The 19,585-nt window shown below is 43.3% G+C and overlaps 1 protein-coding gene across 1 annotated transcript; it reads right to left on the bottom strand.

Moving 5' to 3' along the window:
- Nucleotides 1-1,615: 1,615 nt before the first annotated feature.
- mmaa (metabolism of cobalamin associated A) lies at nucleotides 1,616-18,381 on the bottom strand. The gene is made up of 7 exons (XM_053501320.1): nucleotides 18,262-18,381; nucleotides 13,909-14,329; nucleotides 13,521-13,643; nucleotides 12,263-12,433; nucleotides 11,993-12,078; nucleotides 11,047-11,196; nucleotides 1,616-2,922 (listed from the first exon to the last, which is right to left on the bottom strand). Exons 2-7 carry the CDS (start codon nucleotides 14,291-14,293, stop codon nucleotides 2,638-2,640), a joined length of 1,200 nt encoding a protein of 399 aa, XP_053357295.1. The 5' UTR covers nucleotides 14,294-14,329; nucleotides 18,262-18,381; the 3' UTR covers nucleotides 1,616-2,637.
- Between the last annotated feature and the right edge of the window lie 1,204 nt (nucleotides 18,382-19,585).

Genomic DNA, 19,585 nt, shown 5'->3' with positions numbered 1-19,585 from the left:
TGCTCTGTAAAGCTTCATAACGGCTCTAATCTGAGGTGCTGGTTGTTAATTGGTGATTTCTGAGGCTGGTGACTCTAAATGAACTTCTCCTCTGCAGCAGAGGTACGTTTTGGTCCTGTCTTCATGAAGCTTGATGGGTTTCGTAAATGCTGCTCCAGAACAGCTGAACTTCATGTCAGCCGTATCGGTCATAGTTTTGAAATGTCCAGTATTGTTCTATAGTGTGGACAATAAAACGAAGATTGTGTCCAAACTATAGACTGGTGAAAAAAAGAAAAAAACCCTAGGTGAATTGTCTAGACAAGAAAGTTTGTAGATGTTTTAACCGAGACAGCAGTTCACCTCACAGGCAGTAGGTGGGTGTAGAAATTACAAACTGCACCTTTAATGCCGTTTTTTTTTTCGCACCACCAGTGTACATGGATTTATATGTTAACTCGATAAATTAGTGCGTATTCACAACTACAGAAACACACATACTGTACACACACACACACACACACACACACACACACAGGATGGAACAGATGAGATCCTACAAGGTCAGAGTTACCAGTCTGTTTATACTCGTCTTTTCAAAAGAAGCCGGTCTCCAGCGCTGAAAAGAAATCTCTTGAGAAAAGAAAGAAAAAAAATCTCAACATAAATGATGTGCATTAATTAATTTACCGCTGCTGTTTGAATAGCGTGTATTAAAAACCAGGACGAAGAAAAGAAGACGGAATTATCTGTAGTAACTAATTCTTTCATTCACTCTTTCTATCCCTTTTTTAAAAATACAGCGATCGTTACATCCAAACATACTGTAAAAGTCACACATGTAACACTTTAAACGCAGTGTATAAAGCAATAATCAGTGAAGGCAACTGGTACATTTCTCCATAGGTACATTTTCTTTGTTCACTTATTTTGTCCTCACATTGGAGAGGAATATAATATCAAATATGTCCTCTGTTACAGCAGTGGAGGAACAAAACTTCATATATATAAAACAATATGAATCTGGATTATAGGTTAAGAACTCATTTTAAAACTGAGTTTAATAAGTATCGTCTTTATTTTTACACACAATGTAAAACTGCAAAGCTGTAGTGTAGTGCCTGTCAGGGCGGGGTGGACAAATTGGTAACCTGGGCATCTGGAACTTTTTTTTTTTTTTTTTTTTAATAGTTACTTAGTGGAGAATTAGGTTCAGTGGGCTAGCAAAGGTGGCTCAGGCAAAAGAAAGTGACAAAGAGAAATAAAGATGAAATCCTTGGCATTGAAGCATTTATAGCGTAAAGGGAAAATGTACAAAGTGAACTGAACGCCAGCTAAGTTCCGCATACTTACTCATGTCTGGAAGCCGTTGAAAACTTGGTTGCATCAGTAGAAAGTAAAGCAAAGTGAGTTTACACTTTTTTTTTTTTTTGTGCAAGATTAAGTAAAGACATCACAGGTCCCAAGAACGTTAGCAGGAAGAAAAGGGAGCCGCTTTCAGTTTGGTTTTTAAAGCAGCCTGTGCCAAGAGGAATCATAAATTAAGGCTTAAATTAGGTTTAACATCTATTTAATTCACATTTTACTTTATGTCTTTTCTAAAAGTTTTTTTTTTTTTTTTATCTGCTAAAATATGTGTTATATAGTGTTAAAAATGGTAATATTGGTAATATTTTTAGGTTTTTGTTTGTTTGTATTAGGGTTTATTGCCATATCAGCTTCACAGGCTATTTCATGGCAGATACATATTAAACTTTCAACCAATTTATACAAACTGATATAATATTAAATTATAGATATAATGTAAGGGATTTAAATATCAGCAAAAAATAAAATAAAAGAAATAGGATAAATAAATAAATATTACATTATAAAATGGCCTTGGCCAGAAGAACAAGATTTTATACAGGGTTCTTTAGATGCACTTTTGCTAAAAATTGTAAAAGTTTTTCCTGGTTTCATCTTGCAGAAAAAGTTCTTTAAAGTTTGTTCTGGTAGAAATCGTTGTCTCATGGCATTAAAACTTGGGCAGGTCAAAAGTTTATGCTTTATAGTCAGATTAGTGTTACAGTGCTGACATTTTGGAGCTTCCTCGCCCTTTAATAAATATGCATGGGTCAAGCGCTTCTGGACTACAGTACACGGCACCTTGTATATTCAACCTGGTCCTGTCTGAATTTAAAGGGGTCAAAGGGCATCTTTTTTCCACCACGAATTATCCGCATTTACCATGGGATTATCTGCATTAAAAATGCGTTTCACAATACAAAAGGACTCGCCTACAGAACGGATTAAATTCGTATGCCGAGGTTCCACTTTCAATAGCTTTCGCGTGAATATTTTGGCCAATGTTTTGCTGAGTAGGAGGTACTTTAGAAACATTCTTAAGAAAAAAAAAAAACACATGTTTATTTTATATATCTATTCATTAATTTGTTATTACATTATGCTAGCTATTGTTTTTTTTATCCACCTTGTTACATAGGACATGAGCTTTTGCTACGTTTATGAATTTTGTCCAGCTTTGCTTCAATATTTACAGTGAGATGTTGAAAACCTGTAAATAATAATTGCACCAACCCACATACCAAAGCTTTAATCATCCCAGGATTCATTCCTTACACATTGCACCTCTTCCCAAGACAGGTCTTTGTATTACTATGTGGTCCTGAAGGCCCTCAGCAGGAGGTCGGCTGCCAGTCCAGGACTAATGTCTCCTTGTGCTACCCTGCACTCCATCTTTGGCAGCGCCGCCCGCACCGCCGGGTGTTCCTGAAAGTGGCGCAAGGCGTTTTCCTGGATCAGGCTCCACAGCCAGACCTTCTGCTGCTCACGTCTGCGGGTTTGCAACTCACCGCTGGACAACATGACGTCGCGATACTGCAGCATGACGTCCCAGAGCTCGGGGACACCCTGTCCTGTCTGAGAGGACACACGGACCACCTGACCACGACATAACAGAGAGAGAGAGAGAGAGAGAGAGAAGAAAAAAGTATAAAGGCTATAACATGGACTCTGACTCTTAGCTTAAGGACTGTTATATTCTTAATATATATTATAATATATATATATATATATATATATATATATATATATATATTATATTAACCATTTAACTATAGCAACCCACATTGGCGTTGCAAAATTACATTTATTTTAATAAATTGGTGATTTTAAATGGCAAATATCAAGGTTTAACTTCCCAGAAAAACAAAACAAAGTCAAGTTTATCAGTGTGCAAGTACGTGATTGAATATATTTCACTGGACAAGGAAGCTTGTTCAAATGACAAGGTTCCTAAAGCTTAAAATTTGTTAACTGTCTCAAAAAGGTGGATTCTTATCATCTTTTCTTGCAGTTTGCCCTGAAATAGAAGATTTTTTTTTTCCCCACACCGGTGTTTTAAGCCTCCGAGTGGAAATGAAATATTGATTAGCAGATTCAGGCTGCCTCGCTTCATTTCAACAGAATTAGCTGGGGATTTGAACAGATACTACCTTCCGAACATCTGCATTTACAACATAGCCTGTTTTCACCTGTCTGTTTGTTTGTTTGTCAGTCAAAAACCCGATACGGACATGTCGGCTGTACACATCTGAAATTCTTGGAGGATGAAGTTATTATTTCCTTTAAACCGCGCTGTTAAAGCTGGACGCGCGAGAAGGTTAAGCACACCCACACAGGCCTTCTCGGGTTTCAATGACTGATGAACTACAGGCTGGAAAGTCTTCAGATCAGGGAAAAGAAAAATCAATACGGCTGAGTGAAAGGGATGCTGCACTGAGAGCCCTCTGTGGATACGGAGACAAAGATGTGAGCGACTCCCGTGCGAGTGGGTGGCCTCTAATCAGTGAAATGCCATGCTGGCGCGCTGCCAATAGGCAGATGTACTGCTGTGGGGATAGAAGACAAAAAGGTTGCGTGCCAGTGTCCAAAAGGCAGAGCAGAGCATGCTGGGAATTAGACATTAAAGCATGTTACATACATGAAACCCCTAAGCTCAATCGGATTGATGAAAAAAATAATAATAAATTGTGAAAGAACAAGGGTGGACTGAGAATAGCAACCAGACGTCCCTTCGTTTAGCAGATTGTTACATGTAATGCTAGTCGTATCGTTTAGCGCTGCTGGCATCCCGACCCCAGTGTTAATTAAAGAAGATGGATCGTTTTTCTGGTATAAAGGCGAGTATTCACAGGCTGGAATGTCGTCAGAGCTCAGCACTCCATCTCCGAGACGTTCTGTGAATAGCAGCCCTGGACTGTGTAGCGCGTTCTGGACGACGATCGGGATGACGTCTCCGAAACAGCCCCCCCTGCTGGCCACAGAGGACCAGAACAACATAAAAAAAAACAACATCGTCGGTATGGATTATATCAGAGATGGAGTTTCATCTGAGTAAAACACATAAAAGTTAATGTATATATTAGAATTTATAAAGAAACATTATGAGGCCCAGAAGGTTGTGAGCTCGAGTGACCTTGTGATGGATTTAGATTTTGTACACACTAGTATATTTGTGATTTTAAAGTTAAGTGATGTTAATGTTAAAATAAAAATGAACCAAGGGCATGAAGTTTAAGGGTGAGACAATGATTTGTTCTGTTTTTTAAGTTGTTGTTTTTTTTTCTCAGGTCAAACCTGAACAATCCTGGGTAAAATCATTTTGAACCATAAATATTAATAACACTAAACTGTGCACAATTTTAATTGTATAATGAAATTCATGGGCACAGCCAGCTCAAAACTAGGCAGTTTAAGAGGCGAATAATTGCTACCATTGACTTGCCTACTTGATGTGACTTAATCAAGTTTTACAATCTTTAGCTGTCCAGTTTGTGTGATCCACCCACACACACACTCCGAGATGCTTTTCTTCTCTGTGTAACGAGTGGTTATTTAAGTTTTCCTGTCAACTCGAACCAGTCTGTCCTATGTTGATGAGGATGCTTTGAGTTTTTTGTTCTATTCCCAAACTTAAAGCTGCTCTTCTCTGATCTACACACAAAACTAAAACAAATAAAGAATATCTCATTTATTCTTTACACCGCTTATCCTGCACACGCTTATTCAGACGCACACACCCATTCACACATTAAGGGCAATTTGGGAACAACAATTATCCTAATCTGCATGTCTTTGGACTGTAGGTGGAAACCAGAGTACACGGAGGAAACCCACCAAGCACAGGGAGAACATGCAAACTACTATGTCACCATGCCGCATGTTTCAATACCATGGCTGTGTTTTATTAGTTCTTGTTACTTTTTAAATAAAAATACTCAATTAGCTATTTTCTGAGAATTTGTAACATATTTACAAAACTAAAAATAATCAAAAGAAAAACATTTATTACAAATGATGCCTCATTGTTCTTTTTCCTGTGCAGTTTTAAATAACAAAAAAACTCATAAAAATCAATATAATGCTTAAAAAGTAAATGAATAAAATTTGTGATCACGCATAATTGTTTTCCATTTCTATAAACCGAAACCATTGTTATAATGAAATAAAGACTTTTATTTTTTATTTATTTTGATATCTAGTGCTGAATTTTTTTAAATATATATATATATATATTGTGACGGGGGGCGGGGTTTCGCTTGGGGACCATCATGCTTTGCGGGAGGGGCTGTTATGTGTTCACCCTGTTGGGAAAAGGTGTTTGGTTTAGTGGCTTCGGCCAGGATATGTGTGATGTGGTGTGTGTGTTGTTATGCTGCTGGTTACCCTGTGTGAGTACAATAAAATACTCCCAGCCATTTGCATTGGGCAGCAATTTAATTACTCGCCTCTCCACCATCCTTTCGGGCGTGAAAACGCTACAATTGGTGTCAGAAGTGGGATGGAGAGTCGCGAGTTAGAGCGCACCCCGGAGGAAATCCGGAGGATCCAACTAGGCCGGCGAGTGGCGGAGCAGCTGAGAAGGAAGAAGACCCTCCCTGACGGAGCCAGCGCGGGCAAGGAGCGGCAACCGGAGCGGAGCGGCGCGTTCCCGGTTCCGGCATTGGACCTCGGAGAGGATTCCTCCAGTGACACGGCGCCGACGCCGGAGCAAGCTACAGCTCCGTGTTCCGTCCGCCAGCGAAGCGACCTGCAGCTACGCCTGCCGGCCTACAACGGCGCCGGCGACCCCCACGCGTTCATCGCCCAGGTAGAGCTAGCCGCCAAATTCGCGAGCTGGTCCCCGGCGGAAACAGCTGTCCGGGTGGCCCTCTCGTTGGAGGGTGACGCGCTGCGGGCGTTGCAAGATCTCCGGGCTGATGAGCGGGGGGATTGGGTGAAGCTGCAGCAGTCGCTCTGTTTCCGCTTCGGCGCAGGGGACCGTAACGAGGCCGCGGGCGAGGAGTTGGCAACCCGCGTGCGGAGCGCCTCTGAGCCACTAGGGGCGTTCGCCATGGACCTGCGATCTCTCGCGCGCCAGGGCTATCCGGATTTCGGACACGGCCAGCAGGAGGAGCTAGCTCGTCGCGCGTTCCTTCGGGGAGTCCGGCCGTACCGGCTTCGCGAGCACCTCCGGTTAGCGGCACCGGCGTCTCTGTCCGAGGCGCTGCGCGAGGCCGAGCGCGCCGAGCCCATCTTGGGTGAACACCGTGGCGAGAGAGCCGACCGATCTTCGGTGGCTCGCGGCCGCTGGGTAGGTGAACCTAGCCGGGGACAGGGCTACCCGTCACGGTTGGGCCTCGACCCAGCCTCCGAGTTTCCGCGACGACGCCGAGGCCAGGGACCGCCGGACCACCGCTGCAACGTTCTCCGGCCGGAGGACAGCGTACCCCAGCAGCCGTTAAACTAGCTTCGGGGGGCGCCGAGGGGAAACCGCCTCCCACAGCCATCTTTGTTTCCCCAACTGCCGGATTTAACTTCCGGTCGGGACGTGTCGGAAATCGCGCGGGGGTCTATGTGGACTGCGGCCTGGACAACGTTTCGCTGCGGGCGCTCGTGGACACCGGCTCTACAGTTTCGCTGCTGCGCGGGGGATTGTTGGAGCGTGGAGAGCGCGGTCGTGTGCTGCCGGACCCGGCCGTGAACATTCGCACCGTGTCGGGGAGTTATCTGAGGATACGGGCCTGTCGCACAGTGCGAATACAAGTAGGTACAATCATTCTTTTTCACCCATTCTTTGTGGCGGATATCGAGGATGATTGTATCTTGGGATTAGACATTTTGGAAAGGTGGGGTGCGGTACTGAATCTCGCGGACGGGACTCTGCGGGGTAGTTTCGGTTTAGCTAGGTTGCTAGTGCCCAAAGCGCAGCCGGACGGGTTAGTAGCACGCACCAGGGGGGCGGAACTTCCGGTGGACGCGCCGTGTAAACATCCGGTAGCTGTCCGAGTGAGAATAATGGCCGAGCTGATGCAGCGTAGCAGTGTGGGGCTAAATCAGACGCAGACCGACGCTGTGAAGTCCCTTTTGCACGAGTTCGCAGATATTTTCGCAGTGGATGAACGCGAGTGCACGCATACCAATTTGGTGCAGCACAACATCGATACAGGTAACGCCGCTCCTGTTCGGTTACATCCGAGACGCCTCCCGTTAGCTAAACGAGCTATAGCCGAGCAGCAGCTGCGTGAGATGGCCGACTCGGGCGTCATAGAGCCAGCATCCGGACCGTGGTCTTCACCCGTTGTACTTGTGCGTAAGAAGGACGAATCGTGGCGGTTTTGTGTGGACTACCGGCGGTTAAACGAGGTGACGCGTAAAGATTCTTATCCGTTGCCGGGAATAGATGATGCGTTGGAACACGTTGCGGGCTCGGCGTGGTTTAGCTCGTTGGATCTGCGTAGCGGGTACTGGCAAGTAGAGCTCGCCCCGGAAGCACGACCCAAAACCGCGTTTTCTATCGGACAAGGGCTATGGCAATTTCGGCGCATGCCGTTCGGCCTCTGCAACGCTCCCGCTACGTTCGAACGGTTGATGGAGAGAGTATTGGCAGAGATCCCTCGCAACCGTTGTGTCGTCTACTTAGACGATTTATTGGTGCACGGCAAGGATTTTGCGGTCGCGCTAGCTAACCTACGGGAGGTGTTTCTAGCTATCCGGCGGGCGAATTTGCGGCTCAATCCCAAAAAGTGCCAGTTGTTGCGGCAAGAAACTGTCTTTCTGGGACACGTCATTAGCGCTCGAGGGATTGCCACCGATCCAGCCAAAATTGCCGCGGTACAGAATTGCCCTGAGCCGTCGAATGTGTCGCAGCTGCGCACTTTTCTCGGGTTAGCGTCGTACTATCGCCGGTTCGTGAGGGATTTCGCTACGATCGCCAGCCCGCTGCACGCGCTCACGAGAAAGAACCAGCCGTTTCGCTGGGACAGGGAGCACGCGCGTGCGTTTACTCGGTTACGGGAAGCTCTGGTTACGTCGCCCGTTCTCGAGTATCCTGATATAGCTCGTACGTTTATTCTCAACACGGACGCGAGCGATGTAGGGCTGGGGGCCGTCCTGTCTCAGGTTGCCGGGGGCGAAGAGCGTGTTGTCGCTTACTTCAGCCGCGCGTTGTCTGGCCCGGAGAAGAATTACTGCGTCACGCGGCGCGAGCTGCTAGCGGTCGTCGCGGCCCTTAAGCATTTTAGGCCGTATTTATACGGGCAATCCTTCTTGCTGCGGCCCGATCACGCTTCGCTAGTGTGGCTGCTTAGTTTTAAAGAGCCCGAGGGCCAGTTAGCGCGTTGGCTCGAGCGGTTGCAGGACTATCACTTCACCGTTCGGCACCGAGCGGGAAAATTGCATGCTAACGCCGATGCGTTATCCCGCCGGCCGTGCAGCAAAGAGCGTTGTCGACACTGCGAGCGGGTTGAAGAGCGTGTGGGTGGTCACGACAGTGAACACACCCCGACCCCCGTGAACCAGAACATTCTCCCTGCGCAGTCTTCCGAAGCCCCCGTCGGTAATCGGCCGTCCGAGCCGGCGTGCAGCCGAGTCACTGCGGCACCTAAACCATCGCCGGTGGTCGTTTCGCCTGTGCCACAGATGGACTGCGAGCAGCTAGTGGTCGAACAGGAGAAGGACCCGGCGCTGCAGCGGGTAGTAGATTGGGTTAACGCGGGCCAGAGACCGGATTATGCCGCCATTGCCCACCTGGGACCAGAAGAAAAAGCTCTCCACTCGCAGTTTCACCGACTAGCGTTGCGGGGGGGCTTACTCTACCGCCGGTGGGAACGGCCGTGTGGCGCTGGCGAATCTTTTCAGCTGCTGGTGCCGCGGACTTTGCGGGCATGTGTGCTGGGGATGGTTCATGGGCACGCAGGTTCGGGAAACTTTGGGGTAACTAAGACACTGCGGCGGTTGCGTGCTCGGTTCTACTGGCCGGGTTGTCATACTGACAGCGAACTTTTTGTTCACAGATGCGATGTCTGCACGGCAAAGAAGGGCCCTTCCCAGCGCTCACGAGCACCCTTGCAAGACTTTCGGGTGGGGGCGCCCATGGAACGTATGGGCGTGGACATTCTGGGGCCGTTTCCCGTCTCTGATCGCGGGAATCGTTATGTGCTGGTGGCCATGGATTATTTTACGAAGTGGCCAGAGGCGTTCGCTGTTCCAGATCAGAGCGCTTCCACCACGGCTCGAGTGCTGGTGGATGAGGTGTTCAGCCGATTCGGCGTCCCGGAGCAGTTGCACAGCGATCAGGGGCGTAACTTCGAGGCGGAGGTGTTTGCGGCGGTGTGCGAGCGCCTCGGAGTAAAAAAGACCCGCACCACGCCCTTGCATCCACAAAGTGACGGCCTCGTGGAACGGTTCAACCGAACACTCACCACCCAACTCGCCGTGCTTACCAGCGACCGACAAAAAGATTGGGACGAGCATTTGCCTCTCGTGCTTTGGGCGTATCGTACGGCGGTGCAGGAGTCCTCGCAGCTGACGCCAGCTGCGTTGATGTTCGGTCGCGAGTTGCGCACGCCTGTGGATCTAGTGTTTGGGTCCCCTCCACAAGTGGATTTACCCACGAAACCAGGTGTGGAGTATTTCTGTTCATTAAAAGACAAACTGTTCCGTGTCCACGAATTGGCGCGTAGACACTTGGCGGACGCCGGGGTTAAGCAGCGCCGTGTGTACGATACGCACAGCCGGGGGCGAGACTTTGCTGCTGGGGAGCAAGTTTGGGTGTATTCCCCCGGAAGGAAAAGGGGGCTCTCACCTAAGCTTATGTCGCACTGGGTGGGCCCCTGCACGGTCGTCGCACAGCTCTCTGACGTGGTCTACCGGGTGCGGTTGGCGGGGCGGTCGCGACTGGTCGTGCTCCACCGGGATCGTCTGGCTCCTTATCAGCCCCACGCCAGAGCATCGTCGGATGCTGTGGAGGCCAGTCCGCCTCAGGAGGAGGGCGACGGGCCCTCTTCCTCCGCAACCAGACTCCGGCGTTCCCAACGCCGGCGCCGACCACCGTCACGTCTGTTGGACTGAGCCATGGTGACCGGGGACGGTCACAGCTCGGGTGGGGGCAGTGTGACGGGGGGCGGGGTTTCGCTTGGGGACCATCATGCTTTGCGGGAGGGGCTGTTATGTGTTCACCCTGTTGGGAAAAGGTGTTTGGTTTAGTGGCTTCGGCCAGGATATGTGTGATGTGGTGTGTGTGTTGTTATGCTGCTGGTTACCCTGTGTGAGTACAATAAAATACTCCCAGCCATTTGCATTGGGCAGCAATTTAATTACTCGCCTCTCCACCATCCTTTCGGGCGTGAAAACGCTACAATATATATATATATATATATATATATATATATATATATATATATATTTTTTTAATATTCCCACAAAATAAAAAAAATAAAAAAGTCTAATAAGGAGAAGCGAGTTTTCACACATCCAGTGTTGCTTATATATAAAATAGCAGATTTTCTATTGGAGAAGTGTATTACTTCTTTTTTTTATTTTAAACTTAAAACTGTTAATATACTACATTAAAAGTGTAACGTTTTGGTAACAGCTGTTGTAAATGGTGTCACTGATGTAAACTTTGACCTGTTTCTGCATAAAATGTAGTAAAGTGTAGTAATCAAAGTGATCATTTCTCAAATTTTTTACAAGAAAGTTATCACTTTAACAAGAAAGGATCCACTTGCAGAGGATATGTACCTTAGGTATCCAGGTTTTGGATTTCTTTCGAAGCAGCTTCAGCGCACTCGTGTACTCGGCTTGAATCCTGCGAGCTGGGATGACCAAATCACCGTCTGACTTCGTCACTACGACCAGGTCAGCTTTCTCAATAATACCTCTCTTTATTCCCTTTATTTCCAAATAAAAAAAAAGAGAGAGAGGAAAAGAAATATTTCTACAGACAGATTTAAGTGAGGAATCATATTCCTCTTACCTTGTTTGAACTACAGGTAATCCCCAACCTTCGAACAAATTTCGTTCCAGGAGCATGTTCATAAGTCAGATTTGTTCCTAAGTCAGACTAAGTCTTATAAGCCTTTGAAGTGAATATACAATGTAAAGTATACCAATCCACTTGACTAAATCTGTCCCTGTTCCCCACACTGCCATTATGTGACCAAAAAACCATAACCGAGCCATAACCGAGTGAAATGTAACAGTGTTGTCTCTGCGCCTTTAAATCGCGAGAGGAATCCTGGACACTATTTTTTCTCAGAGCTGTTTTCCACTGTATTGGACTGTGAACTCTGTTTAGTTAAGGATTTTAGGAAATTAGGATAATTGATTCAGGACAGCTTTACATTTTCTATCATCGTGCTCCCGGACCTATTCATTGAAACCAGTGAGGCAGACTCATTTCTCTCGCACGCACACACACACACACACACACACACACACAATATACCGGGCTTCTGACATTTTATACGTTCACTTACACACTGAAAATATTGTATATGATGATAAATATTAAAATCTGGTGCACTGTAGTGTCTATTTTTTGTACAATACACATGAGGTACTTTAGCGATTTGTTTGCATCTACGAATGGTTATAGAACCGCGTTGTGTTTGCATTCTGAAAATTTGTGACTGGAATGTTCATAATCAGGAACTACCTGTGTTAATAAACGAAGCGAAACATTTACCTGTAGCTCGTCGCCTCCTGCTGGTGGAATTAGCAACACGAAAAGGTCCACCATATCGGCCACTGCAAACTCAGACTGTCCAACACCTGTACACACACACACACACACACACACACACACACACACACACACACACATCACAAATCAATACCGAGTCATGTTAAAATGCAAAGGCATCACATATATAAGGGGGAAAAATGTCTAGACAACATTATAAACAATGAAATAAACGACAGCAAAGACACGTCCTAGAATTAAGCACACCCTTACCCACTGTTTCTACGAGCACGATGTCGTAGCCTGCTCCCTCACACAGGACTATGGCTTCGTTGGTGGTCCTCGTTACCCCACCGAGCGTGCCTGACGCCGGAGACGGTCGGATAAAAGCGTTCATGTCTCGTGAGAGTTCGGTCATCCGCGTCTTATCCCCCATCAGCGAGCCTGTGACGGCACTTACATGTTAAAAAAACGATTACATCATCGTATAAAACTATTTGTGCCTGAGTGCTGTTGATTAATTTGTTTTTAAGAGCAACTCTGACAGCAGCGCACTTACAAATCACAAGCTTTGTCCACCACTTTATCGTTTCTATAGTAAGTTTTCTGGGAGGAAATGTTTATTTTAAAGTTTAGGGGAAGAATCTTAAGCAGTTTTTTTTTTTTGTCAACTCTGTAACTTAAGGAAAACAAAGTCTTTAAGACAGAAGCTACAATTTTCATTCATTTCTTATTATTAAGTTAAAGAGAAAACAAAAAAAAGACAGAACAAAAAAAAATTATGAGTAAATGTAGAAGAGGAATAAAACAAACCACAACATGATGTTCTGGGGAAATAATCAGCGCCAGATTAGATTATCCTGGCCTCCTGCTTTGCTCACTACAAGGGGTGTTCAAGTCAAAACGGGACTTTCGATTGTCCAGATAATAGAAAACAGTTCTAAAAGTAAAAACTCCCTTCATTTCTCTATATAATCCCCTTGTTTCACTAGTGCTTGTTTACCATCAAGGTAAAAAGGTTTTCTCAGTACGTCAGAGCTGTGATCAGACTGCCTGATTCACGACTGAGACACTGGCCTCCCAGGAACTCCTTTAATAGCTTTTCCAAATATGTAGAAATGTCTTGGAGTGAGGTCGGGACTGTACGAGGGACGTGGCAATAACTCCCAGCTGAGTTCCTGTAATGTGCAAGTGGTGTTGGTGAATGATTGTGTCACACAGAGATCGTTATTTACGGACATACAGCCTTTTTAAAAACATTTGTGCCGTTCAGAAGTTTTACTGCAGCTAAGAGTCTCATCACCATACTGCGCTTAAAGTCTTGTATACACATCAATCCTTCATTCACAAGAAATTTCATCACAAGTCTCAGGTTTGACTTAAATGCCTCCTGTAGCTTTAATGAAAAAAAAAAACTTTCATTGAGCTGAAATCAGACGTAATAAAGATAAAAAATATATAATAATTTTTAAAAAACCTACACCGTGTGGTTGTTTGGATTGAATCGATTTACATTTTGGCGTACGCTCACCTCCCGTAGTGCACGAGGAAGGATCCACAGCCAGCACTGAGACTTTGTGTCCTTTACCCGTCAGCATTTTCCCCAGAACCTCGATGAAGGAGGATTTCCCAGCACCGGGAGGACCGGACAAACCTGCAGTCACGTTCAAAGGTGTGTTACGATTGTTAAGAAAATATCATTTAAAGAGCTGTTTTTTTTCTTTTCCTGCTATTAATAAGCTCAGGTTTACTGGTAAGGCTTTGCACTAGATGTTGAAGTGTGAATATAAGGATCTGGATCTGCGAGCATTCAGCTACAAGAGCATTACTGAGGAGATGTTGGGATGTCAAGGAGCTTGGGCTTAAACCCATTCCATCTCCAAGCTGTTTTGGTTTATTTGTCCAACTCCTCCACTCACCCACTCTGAAGGCGACCGGTTTCCCTCCTGCGACCCTCTCACGCTCCTGCCGGTACGCCAGCACCCTCTGCAGGAGCACCTGGGCGAGCTCCTTCTTCCGAGGGTGCTGCGTCTCCACCAGCGTTATACACTCGGCCAGAGATGACCTCTGACCCCCGACCAGGCCATCGTACAGACGCTCGAGCACCGTCCTCTCTCTGTGCGTCAGATCCGACACGCTGTGGCTCAGAGCCTCCTCCGTAGACGCGTTCCTCCGGCAAGACACGACGCACACTCGTCCATCGGCGCTGGTCCTCTGGAGGATTTTTAAGGAATGTTTGCAAAGTGTGACCGAGCTCAGAGACCTGATACGGAATAAACACGGGAAAAGAGCAGCGGGAGCCATGGCAGTGTGAGACGCAGAGACTGAGGGACGCAGAGACTGAGGGACACAGAGAGAGAGAGAGAGAGAGACAGAGACAAAAAGTGAGTGCATCGAAATTCATACGCTGTAAAAATTTATTGTTCATTTTTATTTATTGTATTTTATATATATGTTTACAAAAATTCGTGTGCACTTTTTAATATAGAATAAAATCGGTTGTCGTTTTTAAATTGAAACAAGAATACACAAAAAAAATGTAAACTGCAGTCTAATTTATTTTGAATGTATTTATTTTAATTGATGTGATGCAAAAAAAATTGTTTTTTTTTTTAATGTTTTTTAAGTTTATTTCATTTTGTTATTTTATACTTAAAACATTTTTATGCATACACTTCTTAATATAGTATAAAACATTTTTTTCTTTTAAAATAACAAGAAGTAATAAATTATTTTTTTTATTTAAAAACCCTGCAGTTTTAATCAACTATTAATTTAGAATTTAGTAATTTTGATTGAGGTGAAGGAATAAAAACCTGCTCCTTATTAGACTTGTTTTTTTTAATGTTGTGGGTTTTTTTATATCAAGAAATAAAATCAATAAAACTCAGAGCTGCTCAAGACAAAATACTAATTTTAAAATTAATAGAAAATAATATTGCTAATTTTTTAGCGTTACAGATATAAATAAAAAAGTATGAGTAATCAAAATTGTATTAATTTATTTTTAAGCAGTCTATTGATTTTTATTGAGTTTTCCTTGTTATTTAACACAGGACGTAAAAAAGAACAGCCACAAGGGGGCACTATTACACTGCCACTGAGGTGTAGATAAAAAAATATATATTAAAAATATATATATTATAGTCTAAATATAGATGAGAAATATTTTAATATTTTCATTTAAGTCAAAATTCAATCACCTTATTTTTTTAGGATAAAAGAGGATTTATGTTTATTTACTGTAGGTGTTTTAGGGGACACCTACAGCTACAGTGAACAAACTCAGTGCGTCTTTATCTGAATATAATGGAGCTTTAGGCTTGGATAGAAGAATGGATAGATGGAAATTTTTATGGAATGATTTAATTTTAAAACATTTAAATTATTTTTTTTATTTTGTTTTTGAGACAGCGCTAGACACACAAGAAAAACAAAAGGTTACTTTCTGACCATCTACAGTTGAAACACAATATTTACATACACTTCAGGAAAAAAAAAACTTCTTTACAGTCAATCATTAAATCTGCGCAAACTTTTTTTAATTTTAGATCAATAAATATTAACTTTTTTTTGCATTTCTTAAATGTCAGAATCAAGCAAGGGAGAATTTTATGGGATTTTATCAGTCAAAAAGTTACATACACTTCCTCAGTATTTGGTGGATTTGCCCAGTAACTTTCAGTTGGGCCAAACATTTCGGGTTTCCTTCCTCAAGCTTCCTACAATAGTTTCCTGGAATTTTTGCCCACTCCTCCTGACAGAACTGGTGTAACTGGATATATTTATCATGATGCCATTTATTTATGAATTTTCCTCCAAATATACCGTTTATCATCATGGCCGAACAGTTTGAATTTTGTTTTCATCAGACCACAGGACACGTCTCCGGAAATTAAGATTTTTGTCCGCATGTATTGCAAACTGTAGTCTGTTTTTTATGGTGGTTTTGAAGTAATGCCTTCCTCCTCCCAGAGTAACCTTTCAGCTCGTGGTGCTACAGGACTTGTTTTACTGTGGACAATCACACTGTCTTACCAGCATCTTCACAAGGTCTTTTGCTGTTGTCTTGGGGTTGATTCGCACTTTTCACACACACACACACACACACAAAAAAAACGTTTCTCTCTGAGACTCAGAGTCCGTCTCCTTCCTGAGTGGTATGATGGTTGTACATTCCTATGTTTTTCATACTTGCGTATTATCGTCTGAATGGATGAACGTGGGACCTTGAGGCATCTGGAACTCGCACCCAAGGATGAGCCGCACGTGTAGAGGCCCAGAAAAAAAAATCTGTTCCTGATGTCTAGGTTGATTTCTCTTAATTTCCTCATGATGCAAAGAAAGAGGCTCTCTGTTTGAGGGACGTCACCAATTAACTCAAAATGGAATCAATTAACCAGAATTAATCAGAAGCTTCTTAGGATCAGAATGGAATCATCTGGAATTTTCTTTTTGTTTAAAGACAAAATAAACTTAGTGCATGTTTACTAAGGGTGTGCCAAAAAAATCGATTCACAGAAAAATTTAGATTCTCATTTGCAACGATTCAGAATCGATCTGAAATGTCCAAGAATCAATTTAATAAATAAATAAAATCAGCTGGCTGTTCGCCTCCATTTTTGTAACTAGCCTACTGGTCTGTACTGATGCCACCACGCAGCCGGTTTTTGAACGTAAGCGTGCGCGGCAAATCACTAAAACAAAGAGGAAGCAAATATGGATGAGAGGGAGATCCAATCAGCCCCGTCTTCACTTAAAGCTAAAGTTTGGCGTCATTCCGGTTTTTACCGAATGCCTGGAAGCACTGCGGTGGACATGACACACACAGTGTGCAAGCTTTGCAAAACGAAGACCAAGTACTTCGACAGCACAACAAATGCGCATGCTCATATTACTAGGCATCACCCGGAGCTCAGCGACACGGAGCAGAGTCAGCCGCCAGCTGCAGACCAACGCACACTGCAGTGCTTCACGAAACTCCCTACCAACTCCGAGAGAGCAAAAAAAAAAATAACTCGGTATATCGCTTGCTTCATTGCCAAAGACCTAAGGCCTTACAGTGTTGTGGAGAAACGAGGGGTTAGTCTGCATGTTACAGACAGCAGAGGAGAGGTACGCCATACCGTCCCGCAAGTTTTTCACAGTTCATGTTCAGTTTTTTTCATGATTTGTTGAAAGTCATATAATCAGTTGCACAGTTTACAGTTCTGTTGTTGCAAGAGACACTGTTATGAACATTTCAGAGACAGGTAGCTTAGAGGCACTATTTTTTTCCATTTTGAAAGAAGCACTTCATTTTCATAACTTGTTATTCTTTAAGTTACTGAATCTGACTAAGAAATATAGATGGTTTTTTGTCTTCTCCGGTTGTGTTCTACATGATATTTGTGGTAAACTGCAACTTTCCTGGGAAATGCATCTATTTTCAACCATTTTGTATTATGAAGAAGCACTTTATTTTTGTACCAACTTATTTTATAGCTAGCTACTAATGAGTAGGAATTGAGAACCAGACAATGTTTTTAATAAAAGGCACTTCCCTGAGAATTTAACTTAATAAATGTGAAAAAGACACTTTAATGTCTCCGTTTGTCATTCTGTATAGCAAAGCAGATGAGAGTAGATCATGATCAGGAACCCGATTAGAAATCATTATGAATAAAATCTAATCTTTTTGAATCGAAAATCGATTTTGAATCGAATCGTGGCCTCAAGAATCGGAATCGAATTGAATCGTGAGATGGTAAAAGATTCCCACCCCTAATGTTTACTTCTGACTTTGTTAAAAGTGATAAAAAAAAATACATAAAATTTTTCCCTTGCTTAATTCTGACATTTAACAAATGCAAAAATTGTGTTAATATTTATTGATCTAAAACAGAAAAAGTTTACTCTGATTTAATGTTTGACAGTAAAGAAAAAAAAAGATTTTGTGGTTTTGATCTGGTTTCAACTGTATCTGCCTGATAGATAGATAGATAGATAGATCGATAGATAGATAGATTAATTTTTCTTCTTTAAAATATAAAAATTGGATTTTAAACAGTTAATAAGTTATTCCAGGTTTATAACAGAAGGTAAAACTAATACACAAACACACACACACTATAATAATGTTAATGTCACTTTCTCTCTCAAGGTGAAATAACACAGAGCACCAGCGTGTCATTAGTCTAAAACTAATAATCTAATCTAACTTTGTAACACACACACACACACACACACATCATACACACATCATACACATCTACACCGCTCAGGTTATTTACCTCGAGCCCGAGCGCCCGCTTCACTAACCCGCGGTGTGCGTGTGTGTCGCACAATTGGCCGCTGAGATCCAAACACGGCCCTGAGCAATATGAAGTGCACTAGATCAACTTAAAGCGCCGTTACTTCAGCTCCCTTATAGTGCGCAGAGAGAGTGTGTTTGGAGGTATTTACAATCCACCCACTATCACTGACCTCTCACAGGAGGCATCAGGGAGCTAACGTTCTCTTCCGGGTCGCAACCTGGAATCGCGTTTGAATTTTTCATAATAAAAGTCTGAAATCTGCTATCTACGTGATTTATAAAACTACATAACTATATGAATTATAATAAGTAATAATGTCCGTAATATTATAGACCATTTATTTATTTTCTTGTTTAGCAATTTAACTATTTAAATAATGGTTTAATGGTTGGAATAATTTAATTATAAACTTTAAATAATTAATTGTCACCTGTTGCACAATAGGAACACCTTTGTCTATTTGGCCTTTACTCCAGCTTATGTTTCTATTTTTTATGTTTACTGTAATTATTGTTATCTATCTATCTATCTATCTATCTATCTATCTAGGGACAGTAGATGGGGAGAATGGAATGGAAATATTATATTAAAACGTATGTTAAGAGTCCTGGTGGTTCCAAACTTTTTCTATTTATGGGTGATGGAGGCCACTGTCCACTCATCTGGACCTTCAATACTGCAGAATTTTGCCGTACACTTCTCCAGATCTGTGCCTCAGTACAATCCTGTCTCGGAGGTCTACAGACAATTCCTTTGACTTCATGACTTGGTTTGTGCTCTGCCACGCCCAGTTAACTGTGAGACATTATAGAGACAGGTGTGTGTCTGTCCAGTCATGTCCAATCAACTGAATTTACCACAAGTGGACTCCAGTCTGGTTGTAGAAACATCTCAGTGATGATCAGGGGACAGAGGTGCACCGGAGATTCGTTTTGAGTGTCATGGCAAAGGGTGTGAATACTTGTACATGTGATTTAAAAAAAATTCGCAAAGATAATAAATTTGCAAAGATTTCAAACAAACTTCTTTTACGTTATCATTATGGTGTAATGTTTGTAGAATAAAAAAAAAAAGAATGAATTCAATCCATTTAGAAAAAAAGGCTGTTACATAACAAAAGCGAGGCGAATACTTTCAGGATCTACTGTGTGTGTGTGTGTGTGTGTATACACTTGTCTGTTTGTAAGTACTGTGTGTGTGTGTGTGTGTGTGTGTGTGTGTATGTACACTTGTCTGTCTGTAAGTACTGTGTGTGTTTGTACACTTGTCTGTGTGTGTGTAAGTTCTGTCCGTGTACACA

This window comes from Clarias gariepinus, chromosome 8 (genome assembly GCF_024256425.1).
Source record: "Clarias gariepinus isolate MV-2021 ecotype Netherlands chromosome 8, CGAR_prim_01v2, whole genome shotgun sequence".
Taxonomy (NCBI): domain Eukaryota; kingdom Metazoa; phylum Chordata; class Actinopteri; order Siluriformes; family Clariidae; genus Clarias; species Clarias gariepinus.
Note: the sequence above shows the minus strand (reverse complement) of the source record. Positions and strands in the feature narration are given on the sequence as shown.

Coding starts and splice junctions, on each gene's coding strand:
- mmaa (XM_053501320.1), bottom strand. CDS start 14,293: ATGGCTCCCGCTGCTCTTTTCCCGTGTTTATTCCGTATCAGGTCTCTG. Junction 12,434..13,520: donor TTCCTCGTGCACTACGGGAG/GTGAGCGTACGC, acceptor GTGCCGTCACAG/GCTCGCTGATGGGGGATAAG. Junction 12,079..12,262: donor CGTGCTCGTAGAAACAGTGG/GTAAGGGTGTGC, acceptor GTGTGTGTACAG/GTGTTGGACAGTCTGAGTTT.